The 25,717-nt window shown below is 40.5% G+C and overlaps 1 protein-coding gene across 2 annotated transcripts in view; it reads right to left on the bottom strand.

Moving 5' to 3' along the window:
• The window catches only part of akap6 (A kinase (PRKA) anchor protein 6), a 187,565-nt gene that overhangs the window by 48,006 nt on the left and 113,842 nt on the right, over window positions 1–25,717 (bottom strand). For both annotated transcript variants that reach the window (XM_037796614.1, XM_037796615.1), the window contains exon 15: window positions 8,762–8,908. In XM_037796614.1, coding sequence (XP_037652542.1) covers window positions 8,762–8,908 — 147 coding nt within the window. The remainder of the gene's footprint in view (window positions 1–8,761; window positions 8,909–25,717) is intronic.

The raw sequence follows: 25,717 nt of genomic DNA, 5'->3' as shown, positions 1-25,717 counted from the left end.
CTATATACAGTTCATATTGTTTTTGGGTGAACTATTCCTTTCACAGTCAGATGCTGGAAGATGAGCTTTAATTATCTCCGTGTGAAACATGTTAATATTATTGTTCATTTTCAAAAACTTCAGTTTCTCATTCAGAGTTCATATCGCATTGTTTTGAAACCTATAAAGCCTCAGATGTCCGTGTGCAGCTCTCGTTGTGACTTTAACAAGCGGCTTTAACGAGAGAAACTTTGAGCGTTTGGTGAACACAGAGCTGCTCCTGAACGAGCCCCGCATGGGTCCCCGCTGCTCATTTGCATATGTATGTGTTTGTACAAAAGGTATTGAGTCGTCGGTATAGCGGCGCCTCTCCCTCCTGAGTGGGAACACTACTTTAGCTGAACTCTGGCAGGTAGAAACCGGCCCATTAGACGATGAAGAGGAGCGATTACAGGACCCCCTGACCGGTGAAATGAGCCGTTAGCCGTGTGTGTTCAGAAGAGGCGACGACGATTAGGAGTCTGTGGTTAGTTTGTCAGACAGAAACAGAGACGCGGAGAGACGGAGATAGAGGATATGAGGATGTAATTTAAGAGATATAAAGACAAAGAAACAAAAACATTAATTCTGTTTCTGAAGATATGATATGATTCTCTACAGGTGGAGTTTTACACATTTTACAGTTTCTTAGAAACTTCTGGTGAGTTTTTGTTTTGTGTTTGTTTATGCTGCATATGTGCTGTCAAATTACTGAATATGTTTCCTAACGAGTTGTGTTTCATTTATTTGTAATCTGGGTTTTCTTTTAGTGTAACATACTGTATGTGTTACAGTCCGTTGGGCTCTCAGACACTTTTTTGTTGAGCTTAAAACAGCTGAATGTAAACTTAAAACTTTTTAATTCCTCACAACTTTTATTTTTTAACTTGAGAGGAACAAACACATCAAGAACTAAACTTGCATCTGAAACACTTCTGCATTCTTTATTGAGTTATTTTTCCTCTTAACTCTGATTTAGCTAAATGTAACTTATTTCCACACGAGATCTGAGAAAATATGTATTTAGTGAAGTTTGGTCTAGTTTTAATCGTATGATATTTGTTAAGTTAACGCAGCCTATTCGTACGAAAAGGTGTATAAATGCCACGATAACGCTCAAGGCTTTTAGCGTGCAATAGGTGCGCCTTTCTAGATTTCCGCGTATCTTTCGTACGCCATGTATCCTGTACTGACGTATAAATGCTACGGTAAGAGTTAGTGACGTAGTATAAAAAGCAAGAAAGACCACTTATGGTGGGCGGGTCATTTAACCAGGAGACCCGTGTTTAACATCGTTGTTGACCGCTGTTTTCCGTAGTAGTTTCTGTATGTATTTTACTTATTTTACTTTAACCCAACCATGATGTTTTCCCTTAACCTATCTAAGTGGTTTTCTTGCCTGTACTTAAAGATGGGCATTCACTGTACGATTTTAGATTTCAGGTGGCGAGGAAGACGTGAACAATACGACTTGTCCATTTTGCAGAGAGAATTGAAGGTAAGCTAGCTATATCTACTAGCTATATCTATCGTACGTTGTTATATTGATAGCTCTGATTACTGTAAAAAGAGGAGAAAAAAACGCTGACGTTGGGGAATCGGCTCGTGGTTCTGCTTCAACTGTGCGAGAGCTTGTGGACGGCCGACCAGAATTTCCTCGGTTCCCCCTGTACACTGCACGGCAAACGACGCCCGATGAAGCTGAGATTCGGTCCGGCACTAAAATGAGTCGTGCAGCTCAAAATGCGGGCCAGAAACGGGCTGAAATCGTACAGTGTATGCCCAACTTAAGTTAGTGGTTTTCTTGCCTAAAATTGTGGATGTTTGAAGGCGTACAAATGACACGTGAATGTCCTCGTAATGTCGTCGTATTTTTACGCCTTCCCGTGAAACCGGGTCGGTTAACAGTGAGGTAAAGGGTTTGATCGTTACCTGATTGAGGTGTCTTTTAGAGTAATGAGTTTTAATTTCTCATGAAATCAGCATCAACACACATTAAAAGACCATCAGCTTTGACTAATAACGCAGATAGATTATCAATGCAAGGCTACAAATCATGTAAGAACAGCACTGAGACTGAATGAAAAAAGAGAATGAAGAAGAGACAGAGGGGGGAATAATTGCAAAGAAGAGGAAGAAGGAGAACAAAAAATTAAGTGCAAGAAGGACAGATTATTCTGGGAGAAACAGAGAAAAATGTGGGGATGCAAATGGAGAAAAAGATCCAGTGGGAGAGGCTGAAAATGAAAAAGAAAATGAGTGAATAAGAGAGATAAAGAGAGGAGCAGAGTGAATGGAACAAAGAGAGCGAGATGGTGTGGTGTTGTTCTGTTGTTGTTTTCCCTGCAGGTTGAAGTGGTGACCGGTCCTGACTCCTGTGTTTTAGAGCGTTGATGGGAAAAGGATGAACACAGATGAAAAGATCATTTAAAGTGTTAATTTACCTGCAGCTGAACTGAAACAAAGCACCGGAATGTTTTGTCTTTAGATTTGTTTTTTGCAATTTTATCAACCGGAGGAAGTGGTTCTGCTTTTAACTTCTGGGCGTTATCAGTTATTATAATTCTAATGCATCAGATGGGCCAAACTGCATCTGTGACAGCAAAACTTGCACGTTCTAAAGCTTCGGTTTTACTTTCTGTAAGGACGGTCGCACAAACGTGAGCTGACATGGAATCATGATGAGGAAACGTTTGGATCTTACTAAACTCAGTGCAGGTTTCTGCTTCTCAAAGTTCTCAATTTTCTCCACCAGTCCACGTCCACGTAGTTAGAAACATTTGGATGTGCACGGACGGGCGAAAACCTGCCGCATGGAAACCCCCATGAAGGGCCGTGTCTGATGGTGTGACGTCACTTAGACCACTCGCGACCCTCGCGAATGCAGCGAGCATAAATCACGCTGCAAAACTGAATGAAACAGTACAGTCTGAACACAAACAAAAAAGCTTCTTTAGGTTTAGGCGACAAAAACAGGTTTGGGGAAAAACTTCCTGTTCTGGCTTAAAGGGACTATTTATAACTTTCAGAAATGCTTGTTAACAGCGACATCTGTGGCCGTGAAATCAACGAAAGTCAGCGTCGGGCTCGCGCTTGCTCGCTCTAAACAGACATGAACGAGCATCGCTCAACACAGTGAGGCGACACACGTCAGCTAAAAGCACAATATCACTCTATATTTCAGCTGCTTGGCAGTAATGTTAGCTGACCAGACCAAGGTCTCTCCATGAACATGATTTAGATCTGATCCTAGTGTTTGCTTTTCCTGCCTCAGCGCAGGCTGAGGTAATGGGGCTTTGCAGCGTGTCTCCCTGCTCTCTCTGCCCGCAGCCGGAGAGAGCAGGGAGACACCGGCACCCGGTCGGTAACGAGAAGACAACGTAACTCTCTGCAGAGCCCCGTCACTTCACAAGACACGGAAAACCTCTGTTGGTCTGGAGGAGCTGCAGCAGTTATTTCTGCACAAACGTCCACTGTACATTCACTAGATATTCTCAGAGCTAAACTAACTCTTCTGCAGTGTGGAGTGAGCGCGCGTTCACGTCTAGAGGTGGAGCGATCTGATCGAGAACGCGCGCTGTCTGAGTGAAGGCGAGCAGGCAGAGGAGGAGGGTACAGCGGCTACACGCGAACGCGCATATGCGAGCGCGCATGTGTGCCGACCCGCTACATTTATACACTTACAAAGTTACAAACAGTCACAGTAGAAAACTCTGCTGCATAAATCAAGCGCTTCCTAAACTAACAGCTAACCGTCAAAATCAATGAATAATCATGATCTCAATATTGATCAAAATAATTGTGATTATCATTTTGGCCATAATCCTGCAGCCTTAATACATCCATACATCCATCTATAACATGTCTATCCAGCGTATCTACAGCGTATACATCCTCACACGGTTTGACCTTGAACAACTGCAGAAAACGACAAGCTGCTGCCAAAACCCACAACAGAAAAGATTAAAGTTAATTTACAACCTCTTTATTTTCTTCGTCGTTCGGCGTGTGCGTGTGTGTGTGTGTGTGTGTGTGTGTGTGTGTGTGCGTGTGCGTATGTGTGAGTCATAAATTCTTCATAAGGCCAGGACAGTTCAGAGGCGAGGCACAGGACATCAATTCCAGTTAATTCCCAATTTGTGTCAGAGCAGCAGATGCCGACGCCAGCACTGATAGGCCTGTTAATATGCTACTCAGACGCCATGTTGGACGGGGGGGCGAAGACGGATAGAGAGAGACAAACAGAGGCGAGACCTCTGATATATAGGGAACATTTTAACAAGAAAAAAATAAAGATTCAGATTAGAAAGAGAGGGATGAGAGAGGTGAATGAAGGGAGGGAGGGAGGATAAATAAAAGTGAGTGAGGGAGGGAGAGTGACAGAGGATGATGGAGAGGTCTGGAGAGGTAGAGAAAGAGGAGGAAGAAAGTGTGGCTGCAACAAACAATAATTTTCATCATCGCTTTTTTCTTGATTGATTCTCTTCTCGATAAAATGTCAGAAAATAGTGAAAAATCTCCCGAAGCCTGAAGTGATCTACAGTTTACTTTATCTGACCAAAAGGCCAAAACACAACCATATTCACTCTACTATCCACAAAAACAAGCAGAAAATCCAACATTTGAGCAGACAATATTTGGCCGATAGGCTTGAACAGCGATTAAAGGATTAATTGATTATATAAAATAGTTGCAGATTAATTTCCTGTATATTTCCTTTATGTACTGGAAAAACAAAGTTAGTAAACTTGTGTTTGGTGGATTATTTCTCTGTTGTTACAATGCTAATTGTCATTGTATTTTACATGGTTGGTAAGCCTGTTTATTTACCTTCACAATGATGTCCAACTTGTAAGGATCATGTATTTGTGGGATGAGCAGCACAGCTGATGATGTGGGGAGCGCCCAAGAAAAATTTGCCAAAATGCTCTGTCAATGGTAAACAGTGTATGTGTTTTCAGGCGTGGTATTATGGACGGAGATTAATTCAGAAACAGCCCTAAAATCCTGGTCTTAAAAACAAAACGTCTTAGTGTGGATGTAGCCTAAAAGTGTCTGCTTCACTGGCGTCTCTTTCTGTCACTACCCAGAATTCCTCAGTTCCCTGATGACACACACTAACTTTGATACGTGTGTGTGTGTGTGTGTGTGTGTGTGTGTGTGAAACGGCATTGTGAGTCCAAATGTCTCTTTGTCAGTAATAGAAGTTTAATCACAGTCTGGTTACTGTGGCGGAGAGAGAGAGAGAGAGAGACTCATCTGTTGCTGTTGTTTAATTTCTAAAATGGAATCTGTTTCAGAGGCTGATACATATGTTAATGCACACACACACACACTTCGAATAACTTTGAATGTGTGTGTGAGACGATAATGTATGTGTGTGTGTGTCGTTAGGGACTACAAGGAGACGACACACACACACACCCAGATGGCTGTGTTTGTGTGAAGGAGCTCAGTGCGTCGACGCGCCGGCTCGGTCGACGGGAGACGGTTTGTTTCTTCGGAGGAACAAAGTCACATCGTCACATTTGAGCCTCCTGACGAGCCGCCGCCAGCTGTCACCGCCGCCGCAGACCTGGAATTAATCAGCACGCCCGGGTGAAGACAAACAACCGCTGCCGACGTGCCCATCAGCAAGGCACACAGTCTTAGGATTAATCCAAACATAAGAGTCGTCGCGGGGGGGGGGAGTTATCTCAGGTGTTCTGCTGGTAAAAGTTCATTTTCTCATAAAGTTCAGTGATCGGATGGAGACCAAACTGTCCTGATGTTAGACAATATCTAGTTCTTTTAATTAGAAAACTGAAGGAAAGAAGTCAACTACAACTCCCAAGGTGCATTTCAGTACGAATCATCCAATTATAGATCCTAAAATGACGCTGCATGTACAACTAATGGTGAGCTGAAGCTGAAGGTAACACTTTGTAGAAACCTCCACTGTTAGATTCTGGATCTTTTTGGATGAATTCTAATTTTCTGTCTTAATGTTTTGTTGACATCAAAACCTTCGTAATTTATTACAGCTCTCGTCTCTAAGGCTCATGGGTATTGTAGTATTGAAAGTCAGGTTCATTATGAACAGTCTAAATGTCCATTTAAAGGAAAAGTTCTGTCGGCACAAAGTTTAGTCCTTTCTACCGACTTTAGATATAATTTATTTTATAATTTGTTTGCTTTTCATTGTTGCTGTTTTGCGTTATGTTTGTTCTAGGTCTGTCCGTACTGTACTCAGGCACGGTTTGTCGATCCGTAGTCGAGTCCACTTGAAAAGGTGTTCTGGAGTACGGTTCATGGTGTACTCAGGTACGGTTCGCATCAGGTGTGAAAGCCAACCGGACCAAAACACGTAACTGGGCCGCAATTTAACGCGAGTAACGTTAGCAGTTAGCGAGTAGTTTTGAAAGAACAGGCTGTTTTCAACGCCGCCGGTCTGCTCCGAAATCTGTATATATATAAAACTGTTTCATATCTACAGTATGTCTGTATCTGCGCGCATTGGAAAAACTAACGACGACAGTTTTGGTGAGTTTTATTTCGTTTCTGTCAAGTTTTAAGGAAGTGTTTTACGATGCTCTGCTACTAGAACAACTTTACGTATTCGTGTACGGTACGGATCGATCGTACCTAATGTGAAAACGCCCGAACACTCAACTAATCGATTAGTTGATTTAATCGACAGATCTGTAAAACTGAGTTTCTCCACAAAGAATCACACAAAAGCACCACTATAAATCTGAATCTGGTGTTCACCAGAGACGTGCTCATACGTTTCTTAAAAAGCATAAAAAACGACTAATAGGCAAAAGAAATCTTAGTCGACTAAGACCAAAACTAGCGATTAGTCGACTATTTCTGTACTTAGGCACTTAGGTCTTTGTAGTATTTTGAAGGTGTGACTATAGAGTGAAGTAAAGTCAAATAAAGTGAAGTAATCCCCTCTGACTAGCAGCTCTGTTGTGGGTATTGAAGTACACCCTGAACTCTAAGAGTCTGAGAGTCTCCACCAACACAGCGGTGACGTCACCGAGGAGGTCTTCAGTCGTCTCTCCGCAGAGCAGAGCCGCTTCAGACAGATTGGAAAATGAACAGCTGTGTGTTTGTGTGTTTATCTCTCACGCGACGTCGAGCACGCGGTCCATCTCAACCTGTGCAGACGCTTCTCTGCGTTTCCATTTCCTGATGAGTTTCTGACTTCTGTGAAGACGACTTGAAGGAAAACTTTTCTCTACAAGGACTCGAGGGTTAGCGGCACGATGTGAGACTTGATTATCACCTGGTGTCTCTGATCGAATCACTGATCTTTGGCTTCATGACAGGAAGAACCTCGTCTAACAGAGGCAGCGTTGTTAGTGCTGATGCTTCTCCAAATTAATAACACATTACCCATCGGCACCACGGCGTCATCGCCTTCACAAGACAAATACATTTGAAGTATTTTATCCATTTGATACTACTCTATGGAGGACTGAACCTGCTAAAATCAAAAATAAATAAATAAATGACTCGATAAATAAATAAATATAACATTAAAAGTAGCAAAAATAATATTAAAAAAGAAATGTAGCCATTCATTAATTGATAAAATATGTCATAAATTGATATTTCTGTTTCAATTAATCTGACCCCATGACACATGTTGAGTGACAGCCCCCCTCATTTGCATAATGAGGTAGAAATGCATAAAAAAAATAAGAATAATAATAATAAAAGTAAAAAGAAAATAATATAAAATTAAATAATACAGAAATAAATAAGTTTGGGGAAATAAATAAGGAGGGAAATGCAAACGGAAAATTGTGCAGAAATTAATAAATAAATAAATGCATAAATAAATACAGTACATACATTTAAAAATAAATAAAATAAATGCAAAAATAAATAAATTAATAGAAATAAATGTAAAAATAAATAAATAAAATACAAAATTATACAAAGAAATACATAAAGTAATATACAAATAAAAAAATATAAATAAAATAAATATACAAAAAATAAAATAAAATTAAACAGAAGAGTAAATAAATAAGGGATTTAATACAAAGATAAATAAATAAAGAAGCAATTTAAACAGAAATATCTTATAAAAATTGTATATCTTATAAAAATCTTACATTTTATCATTAATTAATTAATGGCTATGTTTATTTTTAATATTATTACGTCTATATTTATTGACACATTTATTTATTTATCAAATAATTAATTTATTAATTAATTTATTTTTCTACTCATCCTGTAAAACATTGTGACTGGCGACTCGTCACCTCTGGAAACAACCCTAAAAAACCTTTAAACTAACTGTTGTCAATCTGAAGTGAAGACAGATTCAGTAACTGCGTGGCTCACTATCCCAGTATACACACACACACACACACACACACACACACACATATATATATATATATACATCCCAGCTCCCAGTTAAAGGCCACGGTGGCAGCAGGGCTCCTTAATTGAGACGACACTAATTATCATCTTCATGTTCTAGATTAGATCAGTGCTGATTAGCCTAAAATTAGACACACACACACACACACACACACACACACACACACACACAAACACACACTCACACACTCACACACACACACACACTCTGACACACACAGTCCTGTCTCTACAGAAATATCAGTAACATCCTCCAGATAACATCTCTGTGTTTGGCTTTTCTAATACTTATCTCTGTGTGTGTGTGTGTGTGTGTGTGTGCGTGTGTGTGTGTGTGTGTGTGTGTTTCAGTCACCTCCAGCTGCCTCCAGGTGTGCGTCAGGTTGTGTATCTTGCGGTGGAAGTTGGCGGGCAGCGCGGTCCCGCTCCTCTTCAGAGACTCGGCTCGGCCCAGCAGGCTGGTCTTCCTGCTCTCCATCATCATCAGCTCAGCGTGGCTGCTCTGGAGACGGACGACAGGACAGACAGACGTCACACAGATGGACAGACTTCACCTGACTTAATACATTTCTATTTCTAACACAACTGGTTTGACATCTGGTAAATGGACTTGCACAGGTCCATCAAGATCTAATCTAAACACTCACACACCGATGGCTCAAGTGTCTTACTCAAGGACACTTGGACATGTGACCGGAGGATCCGGGGATCGAACAGTTCAATATTAGAATATCAGTGACAAAGTACGGGAACATAATCCAAGCAGTAATCCTGTTTCTTACAAAATGTCTCTGACAAAACCTGGTTGAGTTTCTACAAGTTGTGATCCCATGACTCTGGGTCTCTGCTGTGAATCCGTCTCTCTACGGCTGCCGTCCTCCACAAAGCAGGAAGCTTCTGGAGCCTACAGGTGGTGAGTATTTGATACTCTAAAGACAGAGGAGTATTCCTTTAACCGGTCTTTCAGAAAGCGGAGCAGATCTTTTTTTTATTTTCTTGTTGTTGTGTGCAGCTCGTCTCGTGATGAAATGTTTGAGGCAGTCGTCGGGAGTTTTCAGCACATTTCAACTCGCTGCTTTGACCGCTTTAAAAAGGTAAAACTGTCGCAGCTCCACAGACGAGCGGGAATCAAACGCAGCAGCAGCAGCAGCAGAAGCAACGCGGCAGACTCCTCTCTGGAAACATTTTAAAGAAATGCTCCATTTTGTATCACTGAATATTTCCTTCCCTTCTGCTTTATGCTTTTGTTTGAGCGCTGCGGTCGGGGAGCGGAGGAGGAGCTGCAACACTTTGCTATTTATGGCAGATACTGGGACTTTTATCCAACGTAGTTTATTGATCTTAATTGAGCTCAGTGTACATAATGAAGTAAAGAGAAAACTGCACTTTATCAACTACCAGTATTTTGTTATTAAAAGAATACACTTCTGTCCTCTCACACACTGAATACTGTAAGGGAGAGAATTGTTTTTCCATGACCTTCCCTTTTTTTCTATAGATTGCTGCAGAGATGACGTATCTTTGTAGGCCAACAGGAAGTTAGCATTGCCCATTCGTTTTTTTGTTGACCACCGCAGAGTCCATAGTTAATCGTGATTAATCACACATTTATTATCTGTTCAAAATGCACCTTAAAGGGAGATTTATCAAGTATTTAATCGTCTTATCAACATGGGAGTGGACAAATATGCTGCTTTATGTAAATGTATGTCTATATTTATTATTGTAAATTAATTAACAACACAAAACAATGACAGATATTGATCCAGAAACCCTCACAGGTACTGCATTTAGCATAAAACAATATGCTCCAATCATAACATGGCAAACTGCAGCCCAACAGGCAACAACAGCTGTCAGTGTGTCAGTGTGCTGACTTGACTATGACTTGCCCCAACCTGCATGTGATTATCATAAAGTGGGCATGTCTGTAAAGGGGAGACTCGTGGATACCCATAGAACCCATTTACATTCACACATCTGGAGGTCAGAGGTCAAGGGACCCCTTTGAAAAATGTTTTTCTTCGCCAAAATTTAGCGCGAGTTTGGAGCGTTATTTAACAACAACAATTTAACAAGCTGACAAGCGAGTATGACATGGTTGGTACCGATGGATTCATCAGGTTTTCTAGTTTCATATGATACCAGGATCTTCACTCTAGCTTTAAAACTGAGCCGCTACGACCTAAAAATCACAAGTTGTGTTAATGCCTTAAAGAAATTAGTGGCATAAAAATGATGTTGCATTAAAGTGTTATCGCGTTAACGTCGATAATGTGACTCGTCTAACGTTAAACTGGACGTCGCAAAACAGACAGTTACTAGACTGTAACTAGTAACTTCTCTCCCGTATCTGCAGTGCTGTTTCTATCCATCCGTAAAGAGATGCATTTCATCACGTTAAACACGTATACTATACAGATTTACGAACACGAAACCAAACGCTGTGGAAACGAGGCGTTAGGACTCGTTGCTGCAGCGCTCTATACTCTATACTATACGTCGTCTCTCCAGTTACAGTGTCGTGGTTCTCTTTAGTTCTCTCACTCATCATTTCTCTTTTCAGTCGTTCAATCTGTCTTTATTGCTTAATTTCTCTCCATACTGTCCGTCTGTTAATCTTTCAGTCTGAACTCATTTGGTCATGACCTTTATTCTCCTCTTTTCACACCTTCCATCCCTTCATTTCTTCATTATATCCTCCCCGTCCTGCCTCTCTCCTCTTTCTGCTAACTTTTTTTTTCTCCTCTTTAAAATATTTCAATTCAACTTTTTCCCTCCTCTGTCATCCTGTCCTTCTCTCCTCTCCTTTTTTATCTTGTGAGTCCCTTCATCTTTAGTCGCTCTCTCTTTTCGTCCTTGTCTGTTCACTTACAGCTCTCCCTCCTCTTCACTGTAACACTCCTTCTGCCCTCCTCTTGTACTTCATCCATCCTTTTTCTCCATCTATCTCCTCTCTTTCTTCCGTCTTTTCAGTTGTTAGCATATCTTTTTTCTTTTTTTTTGCTTAATTTCCCTCCTCCTCCTCCTCCTCCTCCTCTTCCTCCTCCTCCTCTTCCTCCTCCTCTCTTTTCTCTTTCTCCTCTTTTCATTTTCTGCATCGATAGCTACTTGATTCTACTTTTCCCTTGTCGTTTATCATTACCGCCCGGCCCCATTTGAATATTTAAATGTCTCTTCTCTGACTCTGTGTGTGTGTGTGTGTGTGTGTGAGAGGACATATGCATGTGTGTGTGTGTGTGTGTGTGTGTGAGAGGACATATGCATGTGTGTGTGTGTGTGTGAGAGGACATATGCATGTGTGTGTGTGTGTGTTTTTTGCTGCGCTGTCATCAGAGAGGCGGCAGCCATTTTTCAATGTCGCCGATTCTGATGGAGATGCTATCGCTCGGCGCTTCACGGCCATCCATCCCCTTCACTTAGCTAATAGCCACGCCGCGAGAACGAGGGATCGACAGCAAAAAAAGAGATGAGTGGAAGGTAAATATGTTGGCGTCGCACTCGTCTAACAGTCAGGAAATTATACGATTTATTCGCTGATGGCAAATATTGATTTAAAAAGGGGAAAGGGAGGAAGAGGAGGAGGAGGAGGAGGAGGAGGAGGGGGTTGTTTTGTTGTTGTTGTTGTTTGTTTGAAGGATGCCACTGATCCAAAGTCAAAGAAAAGAGGGAGAGGGGGAGAAAGGAAGATAGACACGCCGATTAAAATGCATGAGATCCGAACTTTGAGATAAGTGCTGAGAGAGGGATCTTGGAGAAATGGGCCGGTGGAGGGGGAGGAGGGGAGGTAGAGAGTGATGGTGTGAGGAGGAGGGGAGGGGGGGATGCATGGATGGCTAGTTGTGATGTATTCATGCCTCTAGTCAATCTCCATGCAACGATGGACTGAGATACAGAGGCCTGAGGACGGAGAGACACGGAGGAGGAGAAGAGGACTGTGAGTGTGTGTGTGAGGGAGGAAGAGAAAGAGAAAGAGAGAGATACAGTAAATAAATAGAGAGTGAAGGAGACGAGCTGACGTCCACACTAACAGACAGCGGAGACGTGACAGGCTGCCATACATCGTGAAGTCAACATGCTAGCAGCACCACCCACCACTACTCCGAGTCTCAGGAGTCACCCGGCGGTGGGAGAAAGGTTTAGTCCACTGATGCAAGAGAGAGAGAGACGATCACACGTCCTCCTTATCAAACTCAAGAGATGTTTTCTGCTCCACTTTACCTCCTAGAACAACTTCACTATTCTCTGCAATACAACTTTAACAACCTTAATAAGGAGAACGATGCATGGAAACGCTTTGTCTGCAGGCTTCAGGCTCATGAGAGACAACAGAGTCTCTTTGAGTCTGTATAAATGAAAGTACCGTAAAGGTGATGCAAGTGAGTTATCCTTCAAATCACTGAGGGATAGCAAGAGACAGGGACTGACCAGGGATGCAAACAAAGCCAGAGGTTGAAGAATGAGCATTTTTAGCTTCATGAAAATAGAGATTTGCCAAAAAAACGGACAGAAAAGTGACGGCAGGAAGTTTAACCTAGTGAATACGGGAAATGTTTGTGGAGGTAAAGATCATTATTTCATTTTTTGGAGGATTCCCTTTTGTTTGACACTTGCAGAGTCAAAAACAAAGTTTGTAGATTGTTGAAGAAAGTCATAAGTTGCGGAAGAAAAAGTTATTGCTAGATTGTGAAGCATAAGAAATGACACCGGTGGTGTGGTACAGTTTGTTTGATTTCAGGGGGTTAGAGTTAGTTTTCATCAGCTCTCATCTATTGTGTGAACGGTAGGGCGGTCCTCGACTAAAGAAAGTATTAGTCGACTAACACTCGACTAAAACAAAAAAATATTTTGTTGACTAACTCACAAACTAAACATGAAAAAGCATACAAAATAACAAATGCGTTCATCACCAAATATAATGCCATTTGCGTCTTTCAACCTGCACGTTTTGCGAACTGCAATTTTTTTTTTGCAGCATAGCTTTTGTATGCGAACAAAACTATTCATACATAATGTTTTCCAACTGGCGCTCAGTAACGTAACATTAGTTCTTCATGGTTTTCTCCTACAACTTGATTGGATGCTGTCGGATCTGGGGAGTTAAGTGTTGACTTGCTGGGAAAGAACATGACTGATTGCCTAATTAATTAGTTTATTTAATCGACAGATCTGTAAAACTGAGTTTCTTCACGAAGAATCACACAAAAGCACCACTTTAAATCTGGTGTTTACCAGAGACCAGCTCAAAAGTTTCTTGGAAATAAGTCCTTCAGCATGAAAAAAGCATAAGAAAACAACTAATCGACTAAAGTGTCATTTATGCTCGCCGCATAAGTGAGTGTCGCAGATGGGCGGAGGAAATGGAGAACTTTTAGGAGCTTTGAGAATGTCGGTTCTCCACAAGGAGAATCACGCACGAAGTATAAAAGATCCAAACGTTTCCTCGTCATGATTTCACATCAGCTCATGTCAGTGCAACCGTACTTGAGGAAAGTATAACCGAGGCTTAAGACCAGAACCGCTGGTTAGTCGACTAATGGACTAAGAGAGGGAAGCCCTAGTGATGATGGGCTCTACTGACATTGACAATGAGAGAAAGTCAGAGGCGACCGGAAGTCATCCTCCAAGTTTATCCAAGATACATTTGCACTAAAATGCAAGATCAGTGTTTTCAGATGGATCTACTCTGGAGATCATTTTAGAAAAATGTTCAATATTTGGTCGAGAAAAGGATGTTTTGAGATTTCAGACAGATTAATGTGGACTTACATTGAATGTGAATGTGACAGACAGACAGACAGACAGACAGACAGACAGACAGACAGACAGAGAGAGAGAGAGACAGACAGACGGACTGACGTGGATCAGGTCTCTGAAATCAGTTTCCCTCTTTCTAAACCTTTATTTAACTAGGAGATAATCCTCTCAACTCTCCTGTTCTTGGATTTAGTTTCTCCTCTCAGGACTCACAGGAGCAACGTAAAGGCCTCTCTGACCTCTGACCTTTGGCCTCTTCTCTCTCCTGGTCTCTGAATCCGTTAACAGTTAGTGTTGATCAGAGCAGCAGCTCAGCGTCGGGACTAAAAACACACAACATCAATAGTGACTAATTGAAACTAATTAGTAGTTGCTTCAGTCCGTTATGTCGGATATATCCAGTCTCACAAAAAGCTCAGTAGTGTGAAATACGATGCAAACTGTGATGTGAAATTTAATATAACCATTATTTTTGTCATCATGCAACAACACTTAGACGGCACTTCTTTTGGAGAAGTTGCACTTACAGTATAGTGAGAAACGTGAGCTTCTTTCTCACGTCTCTCTCGGTGTTTTCAGCCGTATCGCTGCTACGTTTCTACCACAAATCCATTTCCTTTATTTTCATCTGTCATTCAATATTAGAACCGGCGTCCCGTTCACACTGAACAAACGTAATCATGAACGTGATTGCGTTTGTAGAAAGTTTACGGCAGTTAGCGATTGCATTAAAAACAGGAATATTGAATATAAAATAAGGTTCATCCAACTTACATTTATTTAAGGAATCATGTATAACTGATATTTTTTAAATTAACACAAGAAAAAATCTCAAGTACTCCCTGCAGTACTCCAAAGTACCCCTAGAAGCTGAAAGACTAATCGATAATGGAAATTTTTATTTGCATTTCAATATTGATATATTAATATACTGAAAATCTACACTACAATAAATGTAATGCAGCAATAATTGGTGGAATGGTGAAAATATATTATTAGATAAACTACACAAAACAAAACAAAAACATGATGGTAATAATTTTTTAAAAAGTCGTCTTAAAATATGCATTACTAAATAATGCATAATAAATTTCATTCAAGAAGTTAAAGTTATGGAAAAGTGAACTCACTTTTTTTCTCTCTTTGTATTATTATTATTATTTCTTTTTTTTCCAATTTTATTTTATTTTTTTCCAATTTTGAATGCTGATGTTTTCTATTGTGTGCTTATTGTGTTTGTTTCTAAGCTTGGTTTATAAACTATCATAATTACGAACTTGAAATTGTATTTATGAAAACAACCTTGAAAAAAAGGGGAAAAAATAAAGTATACAAAAAAATAAAATAAAATATGCATTACTGCAGGACTGTTTATAATTCACAAAATGACCCAGAGTATTATTATTGTTAAGCTGAAACAAAGATATATATTTGATGATATATATATATCACTATGAATATGGGTTAAGAAAACACAAAAAGAGCTTTCCAAACAGAGGAAGGAGAGATAAACGCTTGACAAAACAGAGGAGAGGGGGAGAGAGGGGGAGGAGAGGGGAGGAGAGGGGGAGAGAAAATCAACAAGCAATCATAAGTTTAATTTGGTCTCCATATTAATGAGCACGGAGCTGAAATGTCAGCAAAAATGCAGTCATACATGAAAAACATTTAATGCATTTTGAACATTAGTTTTTTTTTTCCTCTCCTCTCTTCTCGCAGATTCATCTTATCCGCCAAATGAGAGAAGTTTGTCGGAGGCTGCGTAACGGAACGATTTTGTCGTCGCGGCAGCTAAAAGTTCGGGGGAAGTGATAAGGACGCATCTTCATCATCATCCTCCTCCTCGTCTGTCTTTGTGTCTTCTCTCCTCCTCTTCTTCTCCTGATGCTCTTTTTCTTTCCTCGTCCTCAGACAACACTTTTCTCTTCTCTTCCATCTGTAAATCCTCTCTTTCCTTGTTCTCTCTGGCTGTCAGCCTCTTCTGTTTCCTCTCCTCCTCTTCCCTCCTCACTTCCCTCCTCCTCTTCATTCAGCCCACATGGTTGATTCATTTTCATATAGTGATGTAAAATATATCTGTATTTTCTTGCATCTTCTGTAATGAGTTCGCTTCATTGAATCTCCACGTCAATTACGGGACGATTACAGAGAGGAAAAGATTGTGGTTGTAGGAAATATACTCTGGTTAAGGTATAGTTAAGTTAAGGGTTAACTGGATATAAACCATGTAACTGTCCAATAACAGCACAGTTGTTAACAACAACATGAATCTCGTATATTATATTTATTAACTGTTAAATTATACTCTGTACATTTTATTCCCCAACATGAAGTTGTAAATGTTTTTTGCAAGCTCGCTCCACACTGCCAGGAAATATTGATTTAGATTTCTTTACCATTATTTGGTGTTCATTATGCATTCAGATCTGCTTAAACTACGCAGGTTTTAGCATCAAAATGCCATTTTTCCTTCAAGCCCTTCTTAAAAACGTTTCCCCACATGGTGACCTGACGTAGGTTTCTGCACGATGACGCTGCTACATGTACAGTATATAAATATATATATACATCCTTATAGTCAATGTATCAATACAGTCACGCATGCTTCCAGTGTGGAGAAGCAGACAGGAGTACCGGCAGGAAGCTAAGCGACGTACTGCTGTGGACGCCACGTTAGTTCAGATCAGAAAGTCACACAATAACACAAACTAACTGACCAATCGATGCAGCGATAGACCAACAACTCCCCTGTTCTGAGAGGTTAAATTACTGTTTTTGTGAATGGAGTCTGGTGGCTTTGAAGACGGCGATACAACGGCTTCAGTTCCCGTCAGAAAGGGCGCTCTGATGGCGAGGTAAAGTGGTGAAAATATTCTAAATACAGCGTACACTTAAACAGATTTTTTTAAGGAGGCTTAAATCTGTTTTTCTGCTGCTCCCGTCCACCGCCGCTTCACCTCGCCGTCAGACAGCCCTTTCTGACGGGGAACTGAAGCCGTTACATCGCTCTCTTCAAAGCCACCAGACTCCATTCACAAAAACAGTAACTTGACCTCTCAGAACTCGGGAGTATACGTACAACCCCACTTCAAAAACTCCAAACTAACCCTTTCAGTTATTTCCAGACTTATCACAGCAAACGTTGACTTCACATTATCCATAACCTTATTGATTAGCTTACTGCGCTAACCTACGTCACTGCTTTATAGCTGAGTGGGCGTCTGCCCTTTTAATACTGTGGCGACCGTTACTCGTACTACTGCTACTAATACTTCATCTTTCTGCTCTCCATTTCTCTTTACTCCATTTAACTCCTCCTCCTCTTCCTCCTCCTCCTCCTCCTCATCCTCCTCCTCCTCCTGCTCTTCCTCCTCCTCCACCTGCCTCTGCTGTTTTCTTCCTAAACAAAGTGTGTGTGTGCAGGAGATACACAAAGAGGAGAGAAAAAACACAGTATGCTTGCTTACATTTGTGTGTGTATGTGTGTGTGTGTGTGTGTGTGTGTGTGTGTGTGTGTGTGGGCGTGTGTGTGTGCGTGAGTGTGTGTGTGTGTGTGTGTGTGTGTGTGTGTGTGTGTGTGTGTGTGTGTGCGTGTGTGTGTGTGTGTGTGTCTCAGTGTCTCCGGTTGAGATGGATGTTCCACCGGCTCTGAAAGAGCAGGAAGTGGCTCTCTGACACCCCATTTATACCGCCAGACACTTCAACCTGTGTGTGTGTGTGTGTGTGTGTGTGTGTGTGTGTGTGTGCGTGTGTGTGTGTGTGCGTGTGTGTGTGTGTGTGTTGGTGGTGGTGTGAAAGTACAGCCACATAAACACATCACCGTCTCCAAACTGCCTCCAGTTTACAATAATTGCAATAATTACATCTATATGTTAGTTTGTTCAAAGACACAACGGGCGATGTTTATATTTCTATTCCTATGTGAAGCTTTTACAAATTACAACTATTAGATTTCACTTTTACTAAACCAATGTTCAATCTCCTGAAAAATATAAAGGATAGCTTTTGTTAAATATGTATTTATTATTAATACATATTTTACAGCTGTGTGCTCTTTATATTTACACAAAGAAATAACTCATAAACTGGACAGAATAATGGATAATAAACATTTAAATTAAAAGCTACATATTTATACTTAAATCCTAGGGCTGTCAATTGATTAAAATATTCAATCGTGATTAATCACACATTTTCTATCTGTTCAAAATGAACCTTAAAGGGAGATTTGTCAAGTATTTAATACTCTTATCAACATGGGAGGGGACAAATATGCTGCTTTATGCAAATGTATGTATATATTTATTATTGGAGATCAATTAACAACACAAAACAATGACAGATATTGTCCAGAAACCCTCACAGGTACTGCATTTAGCATAAAACAATATGCTCCCATCAGAACATGGTAAACTGCAGCCCAACAGGCAACAACAGCTGTCAGTGTGTCAGTGTGCTGACTTGACTATGACTTGCCCCAAACTGCATGTGATGATCATAAAGTGGGCATGTCTGTAAAGGGGAGACTCGTGGGTACCCATAGAACCCATCTACATTCACATATCTGGAGGTCAGAGGTCAAGGGACCCCTTTGAAAATGGACATGACAGTTTTTCCTCGCCAAAATGTAGTGTAAGTTTGGAGCGTTATTTAACCTCCTTCATGACCAGCTAGTATGACATGGTTGGTACCGATGGATTCATCAGGTTTTATAGTTTCATATGATACCAGTATCATTATTATTGCGTTAACTTTGACAGCCCTAATAAATCCTCTCATATATTTATGGTGGATTTGAATATTTCTGCCACTCTACTTTCTCGATGGTGTAAAACTGAACTAGTGTAAAACCTTGAACTCTAAATCTAAATGAATCTAAACTCAGCCGTCTGTGCTGCTGAGAGTTTCTGGATGTTTCTCTTTCACCAAATTAAAAACCCTCCTGTTTGGACAAAAAGATGCAAAAAAAAAAAGGCAAAGAGACTTTCTCTCTTTCCAAACGAGGCGACACAACAAAAGACCCCGGCAACATGTTTTAATTGTCACCATGGAAACCAGATGAATGAGCCATTTGACTGGCCGGTAAAGACGGCTCGCCATTCAGCCTCGCAGCGAGTCACGTGTGTGTGTGTGTGTGTGTGTGTGTGTGTGTCGCTGGGAGGTCATTAGTACAAAGCAAGGAGGGTGAAATTTCTACCAGTCTGTTGAGAGAGAGAGAGAGAGAGAGAGAGAGAGAGAGAGAGAGAGAGCAACATAACAGACATGTCGAATGAATGCACATACTAATAACTGGCCATTAAAAAAGCAAAAGGAAAAACCAATAAACAATCCCCTCGGCTGTTTACGGATTTCACCTGAAAATGTTCCTCCAACCGTTGAGATATGTGTTTTCTTCACACCATTATAAACCGGCCTGGATTTAGTTGAGAAGTGTACTTTTTATATGGAGGGGTATGATATGGTAAAAAAGAAACAGGTCAAATGACCTGTAAATGTCTTCATTAATGACCTTCTGTTGTTCAAACCTAGAACAACTAAATCATCATCATGTTGTTTGTTCTGTCCAGCGTTTCTATATCATGTGAGTATGATGAACACTGCAGCTTCAGGGGGATGTAAGCAGGCCTTTAGACCAGAGGTTCCCAGCCTGGGGCAGGATTGGTCTGCTCTGAGGTTGTCAAAATTAGATTTGCACGTGTATAACTAAAATCATAATAACACTAACTGGATAATAATGTATACGTTGTTAAGTCTGCATGTAAAACTATTTAAAAATATATCTTTTTTTTGCTACTTCGTAGCAAAATCATCAATCTAACAAAGTATTCTGCTTCAATACATATTTGTTGGCATTTAGCCTTTCAAAAACAACATTTTCACAGCTTTCCCACATGACGCACACAAAGAAATGCGTTACCAGAAACAAGAAACGCGTCACCAGAAACAAGGAATGTGTCGCCAGAAACAAGAAATGCGTTACCAGAAACAAGAAACGCGTCACCAGAAACAAGGAATGTGTCGCCAGAAACAAGAAATGTGTCGCCAGAAACAAGAAATGCGTCACCAGAAACAAGAAACAGGTGCTTTACCAAGGCGTTTTGGAAGCGTCTGATCGGGGCCTGAATCTGGTTAAATCTATTTGCTCCTAGTCTTCATTACAAGACCAAAACATAACGAAATATAAATTATAGTAATGTATAAAGAAAACACGTTCAACTGACTGAAAGAAGTCATTTGTCTAGAGTTAGTAATTTTATTTGTATCAGCTGAATATTGTTGGTCCGATAAATCGGATAAAGAGAGAGAGAGTGTTGGCAGCGGGGAGGTTGAGTCACACAGGCTGTGGGATGCTGCTATAGGTCGATGCCAGGTGACCTTTGACCCCCTAAGAACCCTGGGAATTCTCTCCTGGCAAGACAAACAATACGAGCAGAAGAAGAGGAAAACGGAGAGGAATTCCAGAAAAAAAATCAACCAAAAACTGGGGTTGGGTTCAGATAGCCGTTAAGATCTGATGCTAACAAATCTCTAATCAAACCTTTAATCTGTCCTCGGTATTGTTTTATTAGAAGACTGCGCTGCCAAAGATTGTTTATGAGTGAATAGATGCATCACTCTGTAACATCCTTCCACGACTCTTTTCTAGAGAAATGATCTCACTGATGGCACGTTCAATACAGTTGAGTTTATACATAAGTATTATGAGCTATCAGGTTGTGAAAATGAACTTTAGCTTCATTAATGTGATTAATTAAGTAGCTTCCACAACAATCTGTGGCACTGTGTCGGGTCCTCAAAGGGCTGTCTGGGGGTTAACACTGAGTTTCAGAGGTGAGATTAGTTTTAGTTGAGGGGTCAGAGGCCGGTGAATGAATTATGTCAAAGAGTGTCCTCATGAGTATAGAAGTACAAATGTGTTTGTGTGTGCTGCTGACCCCATAGGAAGCTGGATGGATCTCACTATTCAGAGTCTGAACAAAGACCGGCTTTATACTGAGAGAGTGTGAGAGAGAGAGAGAGAGAGAGAGAGAGAGAGAGAGAGAGAGAGAGAGAGAGAGAGAGAGAGAGAGAGAGAGCATGTGCTGTCATAGAGAGGCATTAATGTATGTTTGACAGCGTGAGTTCCTCTGTAATATTATTTAGTTTTATTCCAGTTGAGCAGACCAGACAGAAAACTATTATTATTGATATTAAAGGTGCAGTGTGTAGGATTTGACGCCATCTAGCAGTGAGTTAGGAGATGGCAGCCAACTGATTCCCAACTTTTCCAGCAGGCCGAGCGTGTAGTAGAACTACGGTAATAATAAAGCCTCACTGGTTTGAAATTAAACCTCCATTGTTCAATGTGTCAACAGAGTCAATCTACTGCCTTACTACTAATCATCTCAGTGGTGACAGTCTTACTGAAGTGGGCAGGTGTTGGTCAACAACACTGCCTCTGTTGTTGACTGTGTGTGTGTGTGTGTGTGTGCGTGTGTGTGTGTGTGAATGGAGTAAATGAGACAAATAGAAGGTCAGAGGAGGCCGATGAAGCGACCTTTATTTACCTCAACTGCAGAGAGAACCATTTGAAATGTGACAGAAACAGGAAATGATGTTAGTCTGTCTGAATGTTGAATTATTTGCAAAAAAGTTAACAAAAAAAATACTACTTTTAAAATATTATTTCTAAACAAATCAATGTTACAAGCTAACTATGAAAGTCGGATATTATTCCACGCATTTCTGCGTGAAATAAAGATGCTTGTTTGTTACCAGGCGGCGACCTCCGAGTCTGAAAAGTGCCAAAAACCAAGATAGCGGCGGCCAGAAACCAAGATGGTGACGGCCAAAAACCAAGATGGTGACGGCCAAAAACCAAGATGGTGACCGCCAAAAACCAAGATGGCAACAACCAAAAACCAAGATGGAGACGGCCAAAAACCAATATGGTGACGGCCAAAAACCAAGATGGTGACGACCAAAAACCAAGATGGTGACCACAAAAAACCAAGATGGTGACGGCCAAAAACCAAAATGGTGACCACAAAAAACCAAGATGGTGACGGCCAAAAACCAAGATGGTGACGGCCAAAAACCAAGATGGTGACCGCCAAAAACCAAGATGGCAACAACCAAAAACCAAGATGGAGACGGCCAAAAACCAATATGGTGACGGCCAAAAACCAAGATGGTAACAACCAAAAACCAAGATGGTGACGGCCAAAAACCAAGATGGTAACAACCAAAAACCAAGATGGTGACGGCCAAAAACCAAGATGGTGACCGCCAAAAACCAAGATGGTGACCGCCAAAAACCAAGATGGCGACAGCCAAGATGCCGAACTCTAGGCTTCAAAACCGTTGTCCACAAACCAGTGGGTGTCGTCACGGTAACTACGTCCACTTCCTGTATACAGTCTATGTTTGTACAGCAAAGACACACTCTGGAGAATCATCATTACCTCAACTTAACGTGCAACAGGACGTTATAATACTTCAGCATCTCTGATCTGACAGCAGAGTCCTGTCATCATCACCGCTGTCTGTTGATTCCCTCCTCCTGCTCCTCCTCCTCCTCCTCCTCCTCCTCCTCCTCCTCCTCTTCCACTATGACAGAAATGTAATAGCATGGCTCTCGGCATGTGTGTGTGTGTCCAGCAGACCGACCATGTAGCCTAAACGACAGACAATCTTTATTCTAATGAAGAAGGTGCCAAGGTCAAACGGAGAGCAGGGTGATAAATGGTGATCACACACACACACACACACAAACACACACAATGTGACTCACACATTAATTGTGTATCGCACCCCCCCGTCACTGTGTAACTGCAGTACTGTGTGTGTGTTGTCATGACTGTTCTCACACACACACACACACGTTTAAAAAGGAGGCTTTCCCCTTGAGATGACATTAAACATTATTCTCACGACACACACTTAAACAAACCGTCACAGGAAATAAAATCAGGTAAAAGAAAAACTGCAGCGTTTCTCTCTGATCTACAAGTCTTATAATACTTTAAGACAAAGTGTCAACAGTGATCAATAAACCTTCACTAAGAGTTTATTCCTCCTGTTGTGTGTACAGTAAATCTAAATATCACAGCTTCCTGTCTGTCTGAACCTTTAACTAGAGGTAGGTATTTATCTTTATATGATTAGTTTATTATGTTTCTTGTGGTGGACTCCTAATTTATCTTTTTTTTAAGGTTGAAACTGAAACCCAAACAAAAAGAAAATTTATTTTAAAAAAGTACATTTAAATGTAGGAGATATTTATCATGTTTTATATTGTTATGGTATAAAAACACAATGAAAACAAAGCTTACTCTGAAAAGTGAATATTAAGCGTCAAAAGTATAACAATTTTGTTATGTGGTTTACAGTATACGTAACATTTTAAATGTTAAGAAGAAGAATATTTTAACTCAACATGCAATTTGTTTTAATAGAAAGTAGACTTTCAAAATAACGATCAATTTATAGTCTTCAATGCACATTTTAAGGTTATAATTTAAAGTCTTTAATGCACATTTTAAGGTTATAATTTAAAGTCTTTAATGCACATTTTTAGGTTATAATTTAAAGTCTTTAATGCACATTTTTAGGTTATAATTTAAAGTCTTTAATGCACATTTTTAGATTATAATTTAAAGTCTTTAATGCACATTTTTAGGTTATAATTTAAAGTCTTTAATGCACATTTTTAGATTATAATTTATAGTCTTTAATGCACATTTTTTGTAATATGCACATATCATCTGTCCCTTTACGTACATATTGTAACATGTTTATATCTGTGACTGTAAATATAAATCCGACTCACTGTGCATACAGTATATAGACATCTCTACATGTTCACACTGTACATAATCATCCAGTCCATGTTCAGTATATCCATCCAGTATTCATTTCTTTGCACTATTTGAATTGTTTACGACTTCCAGAACACTTGACTTGTAGATAGACATTTTATTATTGGTCATTATTGTTCCTAGCTGTTATTTCTATTCTGTGTAAGTACATTGAGAGAGCTGCATAAAACCGGAGTCAAATTCCATTTATGTACAGCATAAGGAATTATTTTCCAGCGAAATAAAGCTGATTTTGATTGTGATCTGATTCTTATAAGGACGCAGAGTTATGTTTTATGTGTGTCTTTGAGGTCTGACAGATGTTTTGAATTTGTATTCTTCCTCATGAAACATCTGCAAATAAAAATATTTTGAAATCTGCATTGTTTACATTTATGTTTAGCAACACAAAATACAAAGAGAACCGTGACCAGCTGATCAAACAAGTGGCCAGAACGTCGCAGTGATCGAGTCCAGGAATCACTCAAACTAAGAAAATGTGTTGCTTTATTTTGGTGGAAAACTTTTAAAAATAAAAGCCTGATTGATTTTAATTCTGTTTGCTGACGTTCGTTCGTTTTGTGAGACGAGCCGTCGCTTGTTGTTTTGGAGGGAAACTCTGCAAACATGTTTACAGCCAACCTTGGCCTGACATTGGCTCAGTGCTCGTCGTCAAACTCCACTTTTATTTCTCTGTGAGATTCCTGCTCATTCCTCTGAGTGTGGGTGTGTGTGTGTGTCAGGTTTCAGTCAGACGGCGTTCCTGGGAAGCTGAGGAAGTCTCAAGAGACGGAGAGAAAGAGAGAGAGAGAGGGAGAGGGAGAGAGAGAGAGAGAGAGAAGGAGAGAGAGAGAGAGAGAGAGAGAGGGAGGGAAAGTTGGCGAGATGCTGCTGAGTCGTGTCTCTTTGTTCTAAAGCAGATATATCCCCGACTTTATCAAGACTGACAGAACAAACGCACAGGAAACAGCCTCCCACAGGACACATAATCCACACACACACACACACACACGCACACACACACACGCACAGATGAGAGAGACAGCGAACACACACATACGAGAAGAACATTTGAGAAAGTGCAGAGACACACGTGAATGTGAACACACACATCAACACACTTAAAGATAGTAGAGATATGTAACACACACAACTTTGAAAACATGGGTGTGTACTTTTAGAGGACAAGAACGCACACTTACTGCATCCACACATGTAAATGCACAAACACACACACACACACACACACACACATGCTGACAAGCAAACACGGGACACCATTACTGCTGTGGACAAGAACACACACATGTTTGACATAAAAGGAACCCCGAGACGCCGTGGAGGAGCTTCAGATGGGAAAGTGATGAAGACAACAAGGTCAACCCGTAAAGAGGAAGGAGGAAAGCAGAAGATTGAATGATATCCTCTGAATATGACGGCCAATGTAGGTAATAAATAAATACATTACTGTGCCGGGAGAGACGGGGAATATTCTGACAAAAACCCTAAACATTTCCGAGATTTAAAAACTTGAATATTCTCTGAGATTATAAAGTCATACATTTGCGAGAAAAAAACGTGTCTGAATTTGGCATAAAGTCGTGTTATTATAGTAAGGATGGCCTCTACGTGTTTTCTTTCATGATCTTTCTGTGTTACTTTATGAATATAATGCTGACATCAGTATGCGCTGTACTTCTATCCTCATGTTAGTC

This window comes from Sebastes umbrosus, chromosome 16, assembly GCF_015220745.1.
Source record: "Sebastes umbrosus isolate fSebUmb1 chromosome 16, fSebUmb1.pri, whole genome shotgun sequence".
In the NCBI taxonomy this organism is placed as follows: Eukaryota; Metazoa; Chordata; class Actinopteri; order Perciformes; family Sebastidae; genus Sebastes; species Sebastes umbrosus.
Note: the sequence above shows the minus strand (reverse complement) of the source record. Positions and strands in the feature narration are given on the sequence as shown.